At 41.1% G+C, this 16,946-nt stretch overlaps 1 protein-coding gene across 2 annotated transcripts in view; it reads left to right on the top strand.

Annotated features, from left to right (window-relative positions):
• Positions 1 to 16,946, top strand: part of CDON (cell adhesion associated, oncogene regulated) — a 122,604-nt gene that overhangs the window by 88,574 nt on the left and 17,084 nt on the right. For both annotated transcript variants that reach the window (XM_063139543.1, XM_063139542.1), the window contains exons 7-14: positions 831 to 1,100; positions 1,394 to 1,750; positions 2,799 to 3,091; positions 5,752 to 5,923; positions 6,806 to 6,937; positions 11,328 to 11,534; positions 12,230 to 12,411; positions 12,722 to 12,827. In XM_063139543.1, the coding sequence (XP_062995613.1) occupies positions 831 to 1,100; positions 1,394 to 1,750; positions 2,799 to 3,091; positions 5,752 to 5,923; positions 6,806 to 6,937; positions 11,328 to 11,534; positions 12,230 to 12,411; positions 12,722 to 12,827 (1,719 nt within the window). The remainder of the gene's footprint in view (positions 1 to 830; positions 1,101 to 1,393; positions 1,751 to 2,798; positions 3,092 to 5,751; positions 5,924 to 6,805; positions 6,938 to 11,327; positions 11,535 to 12,229; positions 12,412 to 12,721; positions 12,828 to 16,946) is intronic.

Genomic DNA, 16,946 nt, shown 5'->3' with positions numbered 1-16,946 from the left:
AAGAGCGGACCCAGCGGGAGAGATGTGGGGGAAGAGTGGAGCCAAGGTGGGGAGAGGAGGTATCGGACATGGTGAGCGGGGGGTAGATGAGTGAGCGAGGGGGCGAGCGAGCAGGGGCGGACATGGCGAGCAGGGGGCGGACAAGTGAGCGGGAGGAATCAGACATTGGGGGAAATCAGGGGGAGCGGGGAACTCTTTATTATTATTATTTTTAAAAAAGCCTTACCTTCTCGTTGGTGCGCTCCTGCGCACATGGCCCTTTAACTTTTTTTTTAAAATGGCTGACGCGATGGGGCTTTTCCTTACCCCGTTGCGTGTTACGTCTAGCTAGGGGCGATGGCCCATGCTAGCTGCAGCGCGGCGTCTCCCCTACTCCCCACCGGATTATCAGGTAGGTCTAGCAAGGCCCCTGGTTTACTCACATGACAGTCCCCTGTGTCTTAATTTACCCATGGGGGCTGTCGTATTGTACCACATGGCCACAGGCTTGGCATGTCATGTGAACCCAGGAGGTGGTATGTGTGTGTGTGGGGGGGGGGTTGTATGAGGTTTAGACAAACCTCAAATAACCCATGGCTTGTTTTAGGGTTATTTCAGGGTTGTCTAACCCTGCTTGCCTGGGTTCACACAACACATCAAGCCATGCACCCAAGGCACCTTGCAAAAATGGCAGGTGTTCAGCACAACACAACAACCCCCGTGGATAAATTAAATTACATTCGACTATTGTAATATGCGAATAGGCCCAATGAAACAAGCTAATGTGAACTCATCAGAATAAAACTCTTTTTAGTATAGCATGTGAAGACTTAGTTTGTTTTGTTTTCTAGAATCTGCTTCGATTTCAAAAGGATTGCAGGATCAGTTAGTGTCTCTGGGTAAAAATGTGCATCTTTCCTGTGAAATACATGGAAACCCGATACCCAATCTCACCTGGTACCACAATGCAGCTCCTGTCTATCTTTCTTCACGGCACTTACTTTCAGGAACCAAATTGAGAATTAGTAGTGTCACTAGAGAAGATACAGGGCTGTATCAGTGTCTAGTAAACAATGGTATTGGATTTGTGCAGTCCACTGGAAGGCTTCATTCACAAGCAGGTAAGAAAATTGCACCATGTATCATTCTCTTTAAAATTCTGCCCTTTTTTTTTGGCCTCCTTCAGTCTAAAATAAATAGCCTTTTTGCATCCTCTTGTTATTCTATGGAATTGTTCTTGACCAATGTTATGCTTTAAATTGTCGGCTTGTAAGAAATCTATCTCTTTCACTTACATTATGAAGACAATAGTTTACCCGCAAACTGCTGGCTATGGCTGTGTAGGATTCTGTATGTGGAAGAATAGTGCTTTATTGTAACGTGAGTTTGTTCTGAATTTTTATATTTTAAATAGACAGAGTTTCCAAGCCAATTATAACTTCACTGCCACCAAGCACCAAAGTCACAGAAGGTGACACAGTGACATTATCCTGCAATGCCTCGGGACTGCCTGCTCCTGCAATCCGTTGGTACAACAGCCATGGACTGATTACCAGCCATCCTTCACAGGTACTTCATTCGAAATCACGCAAGTCATCCTCCCAAACAAGAACGGGCAATTCCATTTCTGACAGAGCCTACTTCATCATGTCTCGCAGTGGATCAAGCTCCCTGTATGTCCAACCTGTCACATCAGAGCATGCTGGAAAATACACCTGTGAAGCAATAAATGAATATGGGCATGCTCGTTCAGAGACTTTCCTTACAGTTGGTAAGTCACATCCAAGTTGCCCTACTAAAAAGTGTGGAAATGCTTGGGATAAAAGTTTTCTCAGGTTCATCGTTTTGTTGTAGTGGGAATTTGACTCACCATGGATAATGCATGGTCAAGAGCATCTGCCAATTGCTGGATGATGAACTTATACATACTCATTTACCATTTGCCTTTATTAATCTGGCATTTGCTCTTTCTCTGTCAGCCCCTTGCTTTAAGTCTGAAAAGAGGATTTATTTGAAATTATAATTAGTTGCCTACTCTGTAATTTTGTGCTATCTAATCAGCATTATTATATTTTCAAGTGTTTTCTTCTGACATTTTGTGATCAGTGGCCATACGTAACCTACAGTTACAGTCATTAGTCATATTGTTTCGAAACAGTGCTTGCTGAGAGCTTAGCTTGTATTGTGGGAGAGGCAGGGCTTTCTTCCTCCCACTCCAGTTTCCATGAAACAGCCAGAAATAGCATCCACACTTTTGGGTATATTAACAGAGATTTGAAGAGAGGCAGGTAGGCTAGAAATCCATGGCCTTTGCATTATGATGCATCTAATTAGACAGTGTTAAGTAATATACATGAAGGAGAAATATGATTAGGGGTGTGTAGCAGTTGCATATTTTAACTATCCATTGTGAATCTCGGGGGAACAGAACCTCTTTGGTTCTTTCATATCTTTTATGTGTGCTAGCAGACTTCAAAATCCCAGCCCCATCTAGTTGCTGCCAAGCTGTTGTAGACACTAAATTTGTTTTGCTGCTTAGGCTTTTCTGTGCAATTGGTTTGTGTTCCTTTAGAAAAGGCTATTATCACCAAGAAGTGCAGGAATGTGACACGACTCAAAGAAGACTTATTTTCTAACAAATTTGTTGGAATTGTTTGTAGTGCTCAGGAACCAGATAGGCAATTGCAAAAGAACTTGGAGCTGTCCTCTGATTGCCTCTTCTTCATTCCATAATCCTAGCTACATGTAATTTTTTTTTTGCATAGAGGAAGAGAACATTGAACGTATGTGTATCTCTAACCTTTGACTTCCTTCTGTAGTTTCTTACGAGGCTAGTACAAAAGCAGAAGAAATTGCTCCTGTGGAAGTTGCCCAGAGTGATGAAGGAGATGGAGATTATGATTCAGAAATGGGCCTTCAAAGAACATCTCCAACAGAGAGTCCTGCTGATGAAGTTACTACAGAAAAAACATCTAATGGCGTTTCCCCACCAGAAGCTCCAATCATTCTCAGCCCCCCACAGACGCATAAACCGGATCAGTACAACCTTGTTTGGCGGCCTGGAAAGGATGGGGGCCAGCCAATTAATGCCTATTTTGTGAAATACCGCAAGGTAAATTCTTCATCAAGATGCCTCGTCTTGTTTGTTTTGGCAACCTGAATGAATAGGAGTATGATAGTTTTTGGTAACAGGATTTGATGTTAGGCATTTACAAAACATGATACTTGGAAAGCTACAAAACCTAGTATTTAACAATAAAGTTAGGTCAGAATTAAACTAGGGTAGAGTTTTAATGCAGTTAGAATATTTGTGGTAATAATGATTGAAGTGGGTTTGCTGCGTCTGAACATGCTTGGGCCTTGTTCAATATAAGGGTTGAAATTTAAATTACGCAATAAGTAGGGAAATGTTTTGGTGGTGAATATAACCATCTGATTTTTTTTAGTTTTTTGAGGAAAGCTTTTCTAACTAGTTACTAGCTATATAAAATGCCTTAACATTAGAATCAGCAATATGTTTTCCTGCATCTTAAGCCAAGCACTTCCCATAAATGGAAACTGTTCATCTGCGGGTATCCTGGTCTCATTTTGACCTAGAACCAGAAATACCACAAAGTATTTTTGACCTGACCAAATTCTTGAAATCTCATGAGTCTTTTTATATAATTTGGTATCCAGAGACAGCTGTTTCAATTAAATATTGAGTCTTCACTACCAATTGGAAAATCTCTTCCATCAGTCTTCTGGAATTATGGATACATTTAATTTATGCACTTCTTAGTACTTGTTCTTTTATAACTTTTAGAACTTCTATAACAAGCTGCTGCTGCTTTTGCAAAATTGCTGCATCCCAAGATTTCCAAGACGTGTTGGACAAACTTTGCCATAACTCAGTATAAGCTCTGATAATTCTATCATGTCAGCATATGCACAGATGACAAATGTAAACGTCTTTTATTCACTAGTTTATTTGTGGTAGATTCTTCTCTTACCTTCAGCATTTGGGAGTCTTGGGGGGTGGGAATATTCCCCAAAGTCTCACGTAGTTTCTACTTGGCATTGAAGACTGCTTCCTGTGAGATTGTTCTGCAGTTGGATAGAACACCAGACTGTAAAATACACACAATGGATGTCAGATATGAAGTTTGTCTACATGTGGGGTGTTGTTGTTTTTGCCACTTGTCCATTTTAAAACACATGTGAGCCAGATAACCTATTTTTAGACACATGGCAAGAAGCCCCAATACTTCGTGCTTAATGTTAGGGATGTGCTCCGCTTCTAATCGGACCGTAGAAGCAGGAGCGGAGCGGGGGGCTTTGCCTGCCCTTAAGGCGGAGGTGAAGAGGATTGGGGGGCCGGCGGAGAGTGGCGAAGAGGATCGAGGTGAAGGCGGATCCTTCGCCTCGATCCGGAGCTCCGCCGGAAAGGTAAGTGGGGTTTACTGGGCTCTGCCACCGTCGCCGCATGGGCTGTGATGGCGGCAGGGCCCGGTAACCCCCCCCCCGCCCTCCTCTCCCTTACCTGCCTCCGTCCGCGGTCCGTCAGCGTCTTCAATTGAGCCCGTGGTTCCAGCAGGAAGTCTGGGCCGCTTGCAGCCCAGACTTCCTGGTGGAACCGCGGGCTCAATTGAAGACGGCGACGGACCACGGACGGAGGCAGGTAAGGTCCCCCTCTCCCTTGGTCCCTTACTGGGCTCTGCCGCCGTCGCCACATGGGCGGCGATGGCGGCAGGGCCCAGTAACCCCCCCTATGGGGGGGGAACGGAGCTCCGATCCGGAGCTCCGAGCAGAGCGGAGTGGGCACAGGCGGAGTGGGGGCGGGGCGGAGCGGCCCGATCCGAAAATGGCGGATCTGAAAGTGAAGCGGAGTGGGGGGTCCATGCACACCCCTACTTAATGTGCGACACTTGTGTTTTGTATGCAAATAGTCCTTATTATGATGTTGTGAACTGTAATACTCTGTTAAAAAAAACTGTTCAGTGATCCGTTATGTTTAGTCACCCATCAGTTTAGGACACTGATTTACCCTAATCCTTTATGCATGTGACTTACTGAGGGCTGAATCCTTAAAATTTCTTCTCTCTTTCCTGCACAAAACGCCAATTCTTTCAGTGTTCACTCAGTTTCTGCAGTCTTTAACTCAGTTCCTATAAACAACACAAAGACTGAAGACGTGCAAGATCGTAGAGGTCAGAATTCAGTCTTGAGTGCTCTGTTGTATTGTGCTCTAGTCTAAAAAAAAAAAATGTATTGGGCCCAACAGACCCATTAAACCCCCTTAAGTTTGCCAATCCTTGCTCAGAGTTGTACTGGTTCCCACAAACTACCATTTTATTGAAATCCTCTGGGTTGTGGTGTTTTTTTTTTTAGTTTTCTGGGGTTTTTTACAAAACTTCTTTATAAAGTATGTTTTAATAGGTAGTCCTTCAACTTCCTTAGAATACGTGTATACCAGTAAATGATGACAACCGACCAGTATTCTCCAAGGTTAATTTTTCTTAGTATGAAGAAGTACCTTCCAAGGTTCTGTCACTACTAGCCATGTAAAATTGGACATGGCAGCTTCTGTGTGGGTTACTGAAGAACAAAACTAGAAATGAATTCCATAAAGTAATTAGTTATATTACATTTAAATCACTTGCTAGCATCTTCTTGTAATGAATGACTAGAATCCTGGGTTATATTTAGGCGTGTCTTTTTCCTTGCTTGACTGCAGCAGCCTTAGATAGGGTTTTCTTTGTTCTTAGCCCTTTGTGATTCCTCCTTTTACAGCTGGATGATAACATCAATGTTACCAGTTGGAATACAGTTCGTGTCCCTGGAAGTGAAAATGAACTTTGTCTCTCAGAACTGGAACCTTCCAGTCTCTATGAAGTCTTGATGGTAGCCAGAAATGTGGCTGGTGAAGGCCAGCCTTCCATGCTTACGTTCCGCACCAGCAAAGGTTTGTTATTACATCTTTCTCCTGAATATGTATCAGGTGGTGACTTTCGCTTCTAAAGTTCCAGTTTGTGGAACTCTCTAGCATATAATACCAAGAAAAGTCAAAGATAGTGGTTGTAATGTTGTTGGAACCCCATATACAGTACTTGCTCTGACCAGAATTCTACTTGGTTCCTGAGGTTCAATGAGTGAAGTTCCATTCACAGAAAGGGCAGTTCTAGCACCTGCTGACAAAAGGGGGCGGGGAAGTGATTTTCATTAATTTCATCTCTGCTCTGTAGCCGCCTATGAAAGTATGCTTTGGGAAGGTTGGAGGACCCTTGAGAACAGCATGGGAGGTGAATAATAATAATAATAATTTCTTGCCTGCCTCTCCATTTTGATAGAAGTAGGGACCAACAATAAACGATAAAATACATAATACTATTGGACTGAGGCTAGATGGGCAAAAATCGCCCCTCTGGGATTAGCAGAGGCCTTGGCTGGATGAAAGTCCCTTCTGTACATTGAAAGGGCATTTTGTAGATGCTTCACATTTATAAAATCTCTTTTCTTGGGTACTCTCTAGTGTATCATATGAGCATACTCCAGAAACAGACTTCTATGTTGGGGCTGTCCTTTAGTAGCAAAGGCTAAACTGGTGTCAGTAGTACAGTCAGTTTTAGTAGGACATCTATACTGTAAAAATGTTGGCTTCAGTAACATTGCTGCCTAAATTTTTAGGGCAGAATGCCATTCTGAAATGGAGTAATAATTTATGTAGGATGTGTGTGATTGTAAAGTTTGCCAGAAAAGTTCAAAACATACTCTAGGAGGGGATATTGACAATTTATTTCCCAGAAATTGTGCCATCTATTCATTGAGCATATGATCTCTCTGTTAGAAAGATCAACCTCCTCAAAAAACACACAGGCTCCCTCTCAACCAATTGGCATTCCTAAGCACTCTGTCATTCAAGAAGGAGCAACCAACAATTTTGGCGTGGTCCTTCCGGAGTCATCTCGACATAGTGGAGGTAAGTGCCACTGTTTTTCTGACTTTTTCCTATGTATTAAATGCTGCAGCATACAAGATGGTTTTGAAAAAAATCTGACTGTCTCCCTTCTGAACCTTCTCTTATTGCTCTTCATGTCACATATGTGAAGAGTTTCTTTTGTGACTCATCTGGTTGAATTGGTGGTATGGTAATGCAAAAAATAAATAAATTACTGGCCAAGCATCTAACTTCCTGGCATCTCCAGTTAAAAAAAGATCAGGGAACATGAAAAAGCTCTGCCCTAGTCTTCAGTCAGTGAGTAGACAACAAAGACTTGGCTGGATGGAGAAATAAAGGCTTTAACACAACTGTGGGTTATCATGTTGTCTGAACACAGCCAGCATGGCTTGTTAACTACCTTGAACAACCCAACAACTACCCATAGGTTCTCATGGTGGCTTTTTCAGGAAAATAAGCCACACTTCATGGTTAACACGACACCCTCACTGCGTTCAAACAATATGCTAACTCACAGTTCAACAAACAACCCATGGTTCAAAACAACCCAAACTCAACCACTGAGGAAGCTGCCTTATACTAGGTCATACTGTTGGGCTGTTCACACAACACACTAACCCATACTGAACCATTGAGTGCAGTTTAGCGTGTTGTGTGAACAACTCTGTAGTCTGACCTAGTATAAGGCAACTTCTGACAGTGGTGAGAAAGCTTGTTAACCCTAATGATAATTATGGAAATTCTGTAGTTTTACTACGATAGCGTTCGTGAATCAAGATCAGTGCTTTTCTAAATATCCAATAGGGTTTATATTAACCAATTTCATGTCTTGTGAAATAAAACAATGTATTATAAATTAGGCAAACAATGAGTACCTAGGAGTTAGGGTATGTGCAAAAGTAAGTGAACCCCTGATTGCATCAACTCAAAGGGAATAACTAGAATCAGATGTTTAATTAGATTTCAGGGGTATGTTTGGGAGATCCCCACCCTATAAAAGAATCATAAACTTTGTGAGTTTGGTTGTGTGAAAACATGTCATGCCATGATCAAAACACATCTCTAAGGACCTCAGAAAAGCAGTTATTGCTGTTCATCAGTCTAGAAAGGGTTACAAAATCATTTCTAAGGATTTGGGGCTCCACCAACCCACTGTCAGACAGATAGTCTACCAACAAACTGAGAAAATTCAAGACCACAGTCACTACCCAGGAATGGTAGTCCTACCAAAATCTCTCCAAGAACAAACCATCATCAAGGAAATCAAAAAGAGCCCCAAAATAACATCCAAGGATCTGCAGGCCACTCTTGCCTTGGCTAACATGAGTGTTCATGACTCAGCGATCAGAAAAAGACTGAACAAGAGCGCTGTACATTCATGGGAGGATAGCCAGGAGGCTCTCTAAAAAGAATATTGCTGCCTGTCTGAAGTTTGCTAAAGGTCCCATAGATGATTCCCAAGACTTCTGGAACTTTGTTCTCTGGACAGACGAGTCAAAGATAGAACTTTTTGGCCTCAAGTTAGAAACGCTGTGTTTGGCAAAAAAACAAGCATTGACTTTTGGACATCTGTCAAGCAGGAGGTGGGAATGTTATGGCTTGGGCCTACTTTGCTGCCTCAGGACCTTGTCATCTTTCCATCATTGATACAACCATGAATTTTGCAGTGTATCAGAAGATTCTAGAGGAGAACGTCAAGCCATCTGTGAGCTGAACCTGAACCAAAGTGGGTCATGCAACAAAACAATGATCCTAAACAAGCTGATCTACAAAAAAAGGGGGGCTGTGGAAGAAGGAGCCCGTGTTTTAGAATGGCTTTGTCAAAGTCTGGACCTAAACCCTGTCAAAATGTTGTGGCAGGACCAGAAGTGAGCTGTTCATACAAGGAAGGCCTCAAATGCCACTGAACTGAAGCAGTTCTATAAGGAGGATTGAGCCAAAGTTCCTGAAAACCAATGTGAGAGACTGACCAACAAGTTACAGGAAACACTTGAAGTCATTGCTGCTCAAGCAGGTGCCACCAGGTACTGAATCTAAAGGTTCACACACATTTTCAAACGTGGATTTTGAATGTTGAATGACTGGTGGATAAAAACACGTTGAAGAAGTATGTTTGTGTGTCATTTGTTTAATCAGGTTATCTATTGTTCTTCATCTGGGATTATGGGGTTCAATTAAGCTCTAATAACATTTTAGGTTGGAAATATGATAGTCCTAAGGGGTTCACAACCTTGTTCTCGCCACTGTAAGTTCCATCTCCAGCTGAAGATCTTCGATACCACAGCTAAAGATCTTCGATATTAATACTGGGTAAAACCTCTGCCAGTCAGAGTTGATGGCATTGGTCTAGGTGGACCAATGGTCTGACTGCAAGATAGTTTCACATGCCCAGGTGTCCTTTTTGGGTAACGGATCTGTTCCTTTTTGAGTTTACACATCCTTCTGCTAGGTATTAAGCTATCTTGCTGTAGGATGAAAATAAATAGCAACATTATATTTGGTGCTTCAAACACATCTTTTATTTTGGTGGAAGTATCTTTGCAGTTCGCTATTTACCAAGGATTCATTCTTCACTCCCTGCCCACCCATGTGATTCATTGGGCTGGTTCTCACATCATGGTTTATTTAAGCCAAAGTAGTTGCTGCACAGGCAGACAGCCATTTTGAATATTCAACCCTCGATGGTGGGTTGCCAGAGTTTTTCATGTCCGAAGCTGGGTGGCTGGGTTGTTTGAGAGTTAAACTACCCTCAAATAACCCTACAATGCCCCATGGATTATTTGAGTATTCAGTGTCAATCCAGAGGGAGAAGCGGGAAACAAATACATTTTATTTATTTATTTATTTAAAACATTTCTTGGTCACTTTTCAGGGCAGAAGCCCTCACAAGGCAGCTTTAACCTTCAAACAACCCCTGCCACCCAGGTTCAGATGACAAGCCACAGCCAGGGCCTGAATAGGCAACCAGGCATTGTAGTTCATCGTAGCTTAAATAAACCACAGTGGGCTGTGGTGATATTGCGAACCAGATCATTGTATAATAAGAGGGTACCTGAGAATGATCAAAGCGTGTTCTTTGTCAGTGCTCTTGGGTTGCATGTTGAACTGCTGGGATTAGGTAAATTTATAATTTGTGGAATATTCTGCACAATTGCTGAGATACGTCCTCATGTAATACACGTTCCATCACTCTGTCATATCACCAAATTTTAGAAATCCTATTTTAATGTATCTAATCATAAGCTACATCATTATAGTAAATTGATTTGAAACAACATGGTCAGGTTTCAGTGCTTGAGCCTCTTCAGTATCCAGGAGAAATAATTCAGAAATCATTATCTGACTTGATCAGTATGGGAACATCAGCAGAAACTAGTCTTAAAAAATTATTACCTTTTCAGTGTTAAACTATGTACCTTTCTCTTTTAGTTAAATCCCTTTCTTCTGTGATACACTCTACAACTTGGTTCTCATGTTATGGCTGCAAATCATGGGTTAATTAGCAATGAGATTAACTATGAGTTGTTTAACCCACAATTAACATTTAGTGCCTGGGTTCAGATGTTATGGAGCATCCTCCGATCAGGGCTTAAATATTCCAAAAGCTTGCGGAACATGTCTGGCACATGCTGTAGCAAATCGTGGGCTACTTAATTAACCTGTGACTTGCTGCCATTACATGCGAACAGCCACTACATAATTTAAGTATATAAATCAGTGCAGTAAAACTGAAGGATATTTCAATGCTTATAATCAGACTTACTAACACCACCTCTCTCCATTCTTTCTGTTCCCACTGCTGTCTAACTTCAAGTGAGTTCAGTAAGTATTAATATAATCTGCATGGATTTGAATGTTAGCTAATTTGTTTTTAAGTGAAATCTTAAAGCTTCTTAATACTTAGTAACTATAGGAATAAAGCTTTCATGAGTCTAGGAATTTCGGTTTAGATTTACTACTCTTGTTCTGCAAATGGCTCAGTTTCTATGTAATAAGATGAATTCAGTTCAGTACCAAGTAGGAGTGTCACAGCAGATTACCTTGACTATTTCTGTGGTCATGAGTTAAGCTATGCAATTCTCTTCGTTAATGATGGTGTGCTAATACTTCAGGACTGGTATGTGCTGCCACAATTCGGCGTTCTTTCATAGCAGAGGCAATAGACTATAGCTGCCAAGTTAGCTTTTTTTATTTTTCTGTTTTGGTAAGGAGCTTTAATTCTCTCCATCTTTGAAAACTGAAATGATCTTCCATGTTTGCATTTAAGGAAGGATTTCCTGGACTTAAGACTAATTCACATTGGGTATATTCTTTCTAACTTCACTGAAACACACGATTAAACAAAATATAAGTGTAGAAATCAAGTACAAGGGACCATTCTGAATGAAACATTCTCAATTTTCTGTTTTAGTTCCTGAGGCACCAGATCGACCTACTATCTCTACAGCATCGGAGACTTCTGTTTATGTCACTTGGATCCCACGTGCAAATGGTGGATCACCTATCACTGCTTTTAAAGTAGAATATAAACGCGTAGCCAGGAACAGTGAGTGGCTGGTTGCAGCTGATAATATCTCCCCTTCTAAACTTTCAGTGGAAGTTCGCAGTTTGGATCCAGGTATTAATATGCAAGTATTAACATAATGAACAAAGATATCATCATTTTTAGTGATGTATTTACATAGTTATCATTTAGCTGAGTTGAAAGAACTATTAATCTGTAAGAAGCTGTTCTTATTGCCACCAGTCCTGAATAAAAATCAGGGATCTTATCCATCCTTGTGCCTTAATATTTTTAGCCAAGTGTCTGAGCAGCATTTTTGCAATAAGCATGTGAGTAAGCCCTTGATCAGATATTACTGTTATTATTCAGTATGGAGAGTGTGAATTTCTGGTGAGTGTTTGTCCACATCATATTCCCTTGCCAATTTTTGCTGATAGAAAAAAAAATACCAATATTTGGTTACCGTAAATGTTACTTTAAGTGGTGGACAGGAGCATTGTTGAGACAGAAGTGTGTGCAAGCCTGGTACTTGTTTCCTTGCAAAATTTCTGAGGTGCTGTCCAAAGAGGTTCATTAAATCTCCAGAAATCATCTTTTTGAAGTTTCTCTAGGGGGGAAAGGATAGGTATGTACCTAGGAACTCCACTCAGGTATAGGATAGCATGTCTTAGGGAAGAGAGTTTGGACTAGAACTAGATGAACTGTTGAGCTCCTATACGCTGTGCTTCTGAAGTAGTTTTCTTTTACCTTATCACCCAATAATCCCCATTTTCCCATGTTTTTTGCTCTCTTTTTTGGCCATGTGAAAGGAGCTACATACAAGTTTCGTGTGTTTGCTATTAATAATTATGGAGAGAGCCGACGAAGTTCTGCCTCTTGGCCTTACCCGGTAGCTGGCTTTCCCAACCGATTTTCCAACCGTCCCATCACAGGGCCTCACATTGCTTACACGGAGGCAGTCAGCGACACTCAGATTATGTTAAAATGGACTGTAAGTATCAGTTTCTTTTCATTCTGGAAGGAATGCCATATATTGCAGGAAGGATCTGTATTATTTGCATAACATATTGCAGCAAAATGTCTGTGCTCTTTTTACTGTATAAATGCTAAGTATGACTGTGTCTTTGCAAATAGTGAACTACCTCTTGTTCAGTTATTTGCACGTGGTTCACTAGTGCAATGCAGAGGTTAAATTAAGTTGTGGCAATAAATAAAGGTTGTGTATGCAATGAGCCATATAAAATGTCTCCCTTGTTGACTATAGTCTTTGAGTTTAAAATGTTTGAACATTTCTATTTTAGTATATTACTTCAAGTAACAACAACACACCCATCCAAGGATTTTATATCTATTACCGCCCAACAGATAGTGATAATGATAGTGACTACAAGAGAGACATTGTGGGAGGTAAGTTATGTTGCTTTGATTTTCCAAGCATTGCTCCGGTTGCATTTCTTCTTTTCCAAATTGTCAACGAAAACTGTTGAGTATTAATAAAGAGGTCATATTGAAGAACTCACAACAAATAACCAGGGACTGTGTTCCTTGCGGTATTTAAGAAAAGCAAAGTGTTGGACGGAGGGGCAGGAACACTTCCTGGACCCAGTGGACCAGAGCTGAGACAGTAGAATAAAAACGTGAGCTTCCATGAATCTGCCCAACTCCGTAATGAACAAATGAAATTCTTTCCTTCCAAACTGTTCCAGGAAATTGAATTTCAGAACGTTGCCCTTGTAATGTTACCAATCCCTCCTTAGGCGTTCCCTTCTCTCTCAGCCTTCTTTTTTCCTTTTAAATTAACATCTTCCATTCCTGTATTCACCAAAGTGCATGTGTTCTTCAAGTGTATCCTTGAACAAGGCTAACCAAGAACATATACAGTATTCTGAATTAGTTTGTATTCAGTGTCTTGTTCCAGGGTGCCACTAGAGGAACCTGCGTGACTATATCCAAGAACTGTATTTGCCTTTATTTTTTTTGCTACAACATCAAATTGTTGTTTAATAGGTATTTTAAAACCAATATTCTCTTCCCCCTTACCACCACCACTTTAAATTCCAGCTTTAGAGCCCCCGTTACAGAAATTGCGGAAGAGCTATGTTTGTGGAGTGTTGCTTCACGCAATACACTTTTTCATTTGATCTCTATACATAGACATGGTCTGTTGCAGTGATGGGGAGCCTCCAAGCCCTTCTGCACAGCCTGGTGGGTCTTGGACAAGCCCCTGCCCTGGGGAAGGGTAAAGGAAGGCTAAAGGAAGAGGGAGCTTGCTGCATTTCTGTGTTGCACGGTGACGAAGGCTGCCTCCTTCCCATCACGCAGCACAGAAGTCAAGCATACATACGTACGTGTGTGTGTAAGATAGAGAATGTGGTGTGTGAAATGTACAGTTTGGCCGTGCCTATTCTTTTGCTTGACTCCGCCCACTTTTGGCCCTGTCCAGTACTAGACTGCAGCCCCAGACCACTTCCTTATGAGGGAATATGGCCCTTGGATATGTGGGAAAGACTCCCCATCCTTGGTCTAGTGCAGTGGTTCTCAACCTTCCTAATGCCGCGACCCTTTAATACAGTTCCTCATGTTGTGGTGACCCCCAACCATAAAATTATTTTCGTTCTTCTCTACACGATCCATTGTCATGGGATGGTTTGCTAATGAAAATAATACATAACAATAGCTTTAATAATACAAAAGATGATACATGACATAGTTCAGTCAATACAGTTTCCTAAGACCATCGGAAATATGTATTTTCCGATGGTTTTAGGCGACCCCTGTGAAAGGGTCATTCGACCCCCAAAGGGGTCCCGACCCACAGGTTGAGAACCGCTGGTCTAGTGGAGTCATGGACACCATTAGTATGTATAAAAGATCCCTATTTTCTCAAACTTTTAAATGACCCCATTTTACTAAAAACGTTTGCTGTGAACCTTTAGATTTCAATTTCCAAACAAGCTTTGAAATTTCTAACAGCTGTGTTTTTTGAACCCTGAAAAGAACTGGTTTCTCAAATATGTTAGTAGCTGATCTTTTTAACTGCATGAACTTTTTGTGCAATTGTAGGCTTTTATTTTTATGAGCTGAAGAAAGGAGCAGGCAGTTGATTTGATCACTGGCACCCACATAATTTGCTCGCCATCACCTGATGGTGCGACAGTGAGGACTTTAAATTGATTTTATGTAAAATAAAACCCTTTCTGGTGACTGTGCAGAACAGCCTTGGCTGCCACAAGTCTCTTCCTCCCCCTACTTTAATCTGTTTCTGCATTAATGTAATCCTACAGTGCTGTAGTACTGCTGAATACCTTGTAATGTATTGAGTGAAGTTGACTGAATGAAGTCAAAGCTATTAACTCTGAAGAAGTTAGCTGTTTCATGTGTAACTTTCTGGTCCGCGGAATCTATGTTTATAAATGTTTGTCACTGTTCTGTGAAATTTGCATGTTCTTAATTTTCAGATTTATGCATACTGAAATCTTAGTGAAAGCCTGAAACTATTAGCTGCAGCTTTGCTGTGCCAAAACTTGAACAGAAGTGTGTACAGTGGTGGAAATGCTATACATTAAGTTTTTCTTTCCTGCATAAAATAGCCACAACTACTTTTTAATTAAAATATCCATTCAGCCTCAGTTATATAGGAACATGTATATAAAGGAATCTCTTGTCTTTTATTCTTTTTGGATCACTTCAACTGTGCATTTTATTCTTTTCACCCTTGAATAGGTGACAGATTTTGACCAAGGAATTTTCAGTTTCAAGCACTCAACTAGTAGAAAAGTTTTTGTAATTGTTGTGGCATAATTGATAGCCTGAGGTTTCATTATCACTTCCTGTTCAGACTTGTCTTTTGATTTTGAGTTAGAATTCTGATTCTCTTTCTATATAAGTTGCCACATGCTGACTTTTTTAAAAAAAGAAATCTTGATGTTTGCATTTTGTTACTGTTTTTTCTGTCTGTTCAGCAAAACCACAAACTTGCTATTGTCTCATGTGCTGAAACTTTGCATTTTATACTTGATTCCCGAAGACAGCATAAAAACATGAAAATACATTCTGATGACGGTTGCTTAAATTTTTCTTGCTAGCACTTCATAGAGAACATAGTTGAAATGCTTCTACCAATTCTACTTCAAGTAATGAGTGGAACGGGAAACCTAAAAATTGATGAGATTAGTAAAAGGAATGGCCCAGTTGCAATGGGAAGATGGAACTAAAAGAGTTTACAAATGATTACCTTAGGGAAAGTGAACTTGTCATTTCAACCTGGATTTTAAATTTGTTTTTGAGGATTTAAGCTGCGAACATAAATGATTTGTTTGAGGCATTAATCAGCTTTGAGGCTCTTCAGAAAGTAATTGAACCTGAAGACTTACATATTCATAGAATCATAGAATAGCAGAGATGGAAGGGACCTACAAGGCCATCGAGTCCAACCCCCTGCTCAATGCAGGAATCCACCCTAAAGCATCCCTGACAGATGGTTGTCCAGCTGCCTCTTGAAGGCCTCTAGTGTGGGAAGAGCCCACAACCTCCCAAGGTAACTGGTTCCATTGTCGTACTGCTATAACAGTCAGGAAGTTTTTCCTGATGTCCAGCTGGAATCTGGCTTCCTTTAACTTGAGCCCGTTATTCCGTGTCCTGCACTCTGGGAGGGTTGAGAGGAGATCCTGGCCCTCCTCTGTGTGACAGCCTTTTAAGTATTTGAAGAGTGCTATCATCTCTCCCCTCAATCTTCTCTTCTCCAGGCTAAACATGCCCAGTTCTTTCAGTCTCTCTTCCTAGGGCTTTGTTTCCAGACCCCTGATCATCCTGGTTGCCCTCCTCTGAACACGCTCCAGCTTGTCTGCATCCTTCTTGAATTGTGGAGCCCAGAACTGGACGCAATACTCTAGATGAGGCCTAACCAGGGCCGAATAGAGAGGAACCAGTACCTCACGTGATTTGGAAGCTATACTTCTATTAATGCATCCCAAAATAGCATTTGCCTTTCTTGCAGCCATATCTTACTGTTGGCTCATATTCAGCTTGTGATCTACAACAATTCCAAGATCCTTCTCATTTGTAGTATTGCTGAGCCAAGTTTCCCCCATCTTGTAACTGCATTTGGTTTCTATTTCCTAGATGTAGAACTTGGCATTTATCCCTATTAAATTTCATTCTGTTGTGTTCAGCCCAGCACTCCAGCCTATCAAGATCACTTTGAAGTTTGTTTCTGTCTTCCAGGGTATTAGCTATCCCACCCAATTTTGTGTCATCTGCAAATTTGATAAGCATTCCCTGCACCTCCTCGTCCAAATCATTAATAAAAATGTTGAAGTATGCTTTGATGGTAGTGCACTGTAGAATTCTGTGTAGTCAGTTCATAGTCTTCCAATAAGGACAATAGCCCTATACTTTGATTTAACTCACATGTAGAGAAAAAAACTGGGGAGTAGATAGGATGGTGCCTGCTGGCCGTACGCCCTGTTCTCGATGCATTGAGACAAAGGTGGGAATGGAGTGTATTTGTGTACAATTGCCTTCTAC

Source organism: Elgaria multicarinata, chromosome 12 (genome assembly GCF_023053635.1).
Source record: "Elgaria multicarinata webbii isolate HBS135686 ecotype San Diego chromosome 12, rElgMul1.1.pri, whole genome shotgun sequence".
Classification (NCBI taxonomy): domain Eukaryota; kingdom Metazoa; phylum Chordata; class Lepidosauria; order Squamata; family Anguidae; genus Elgaria; species Elgaria multicarinata.
The sequence above is the reverse complement of the archived record's forward strand: the minus strand, read 5'-3'. Positions and strand labels throughout refer to the sequence as shown.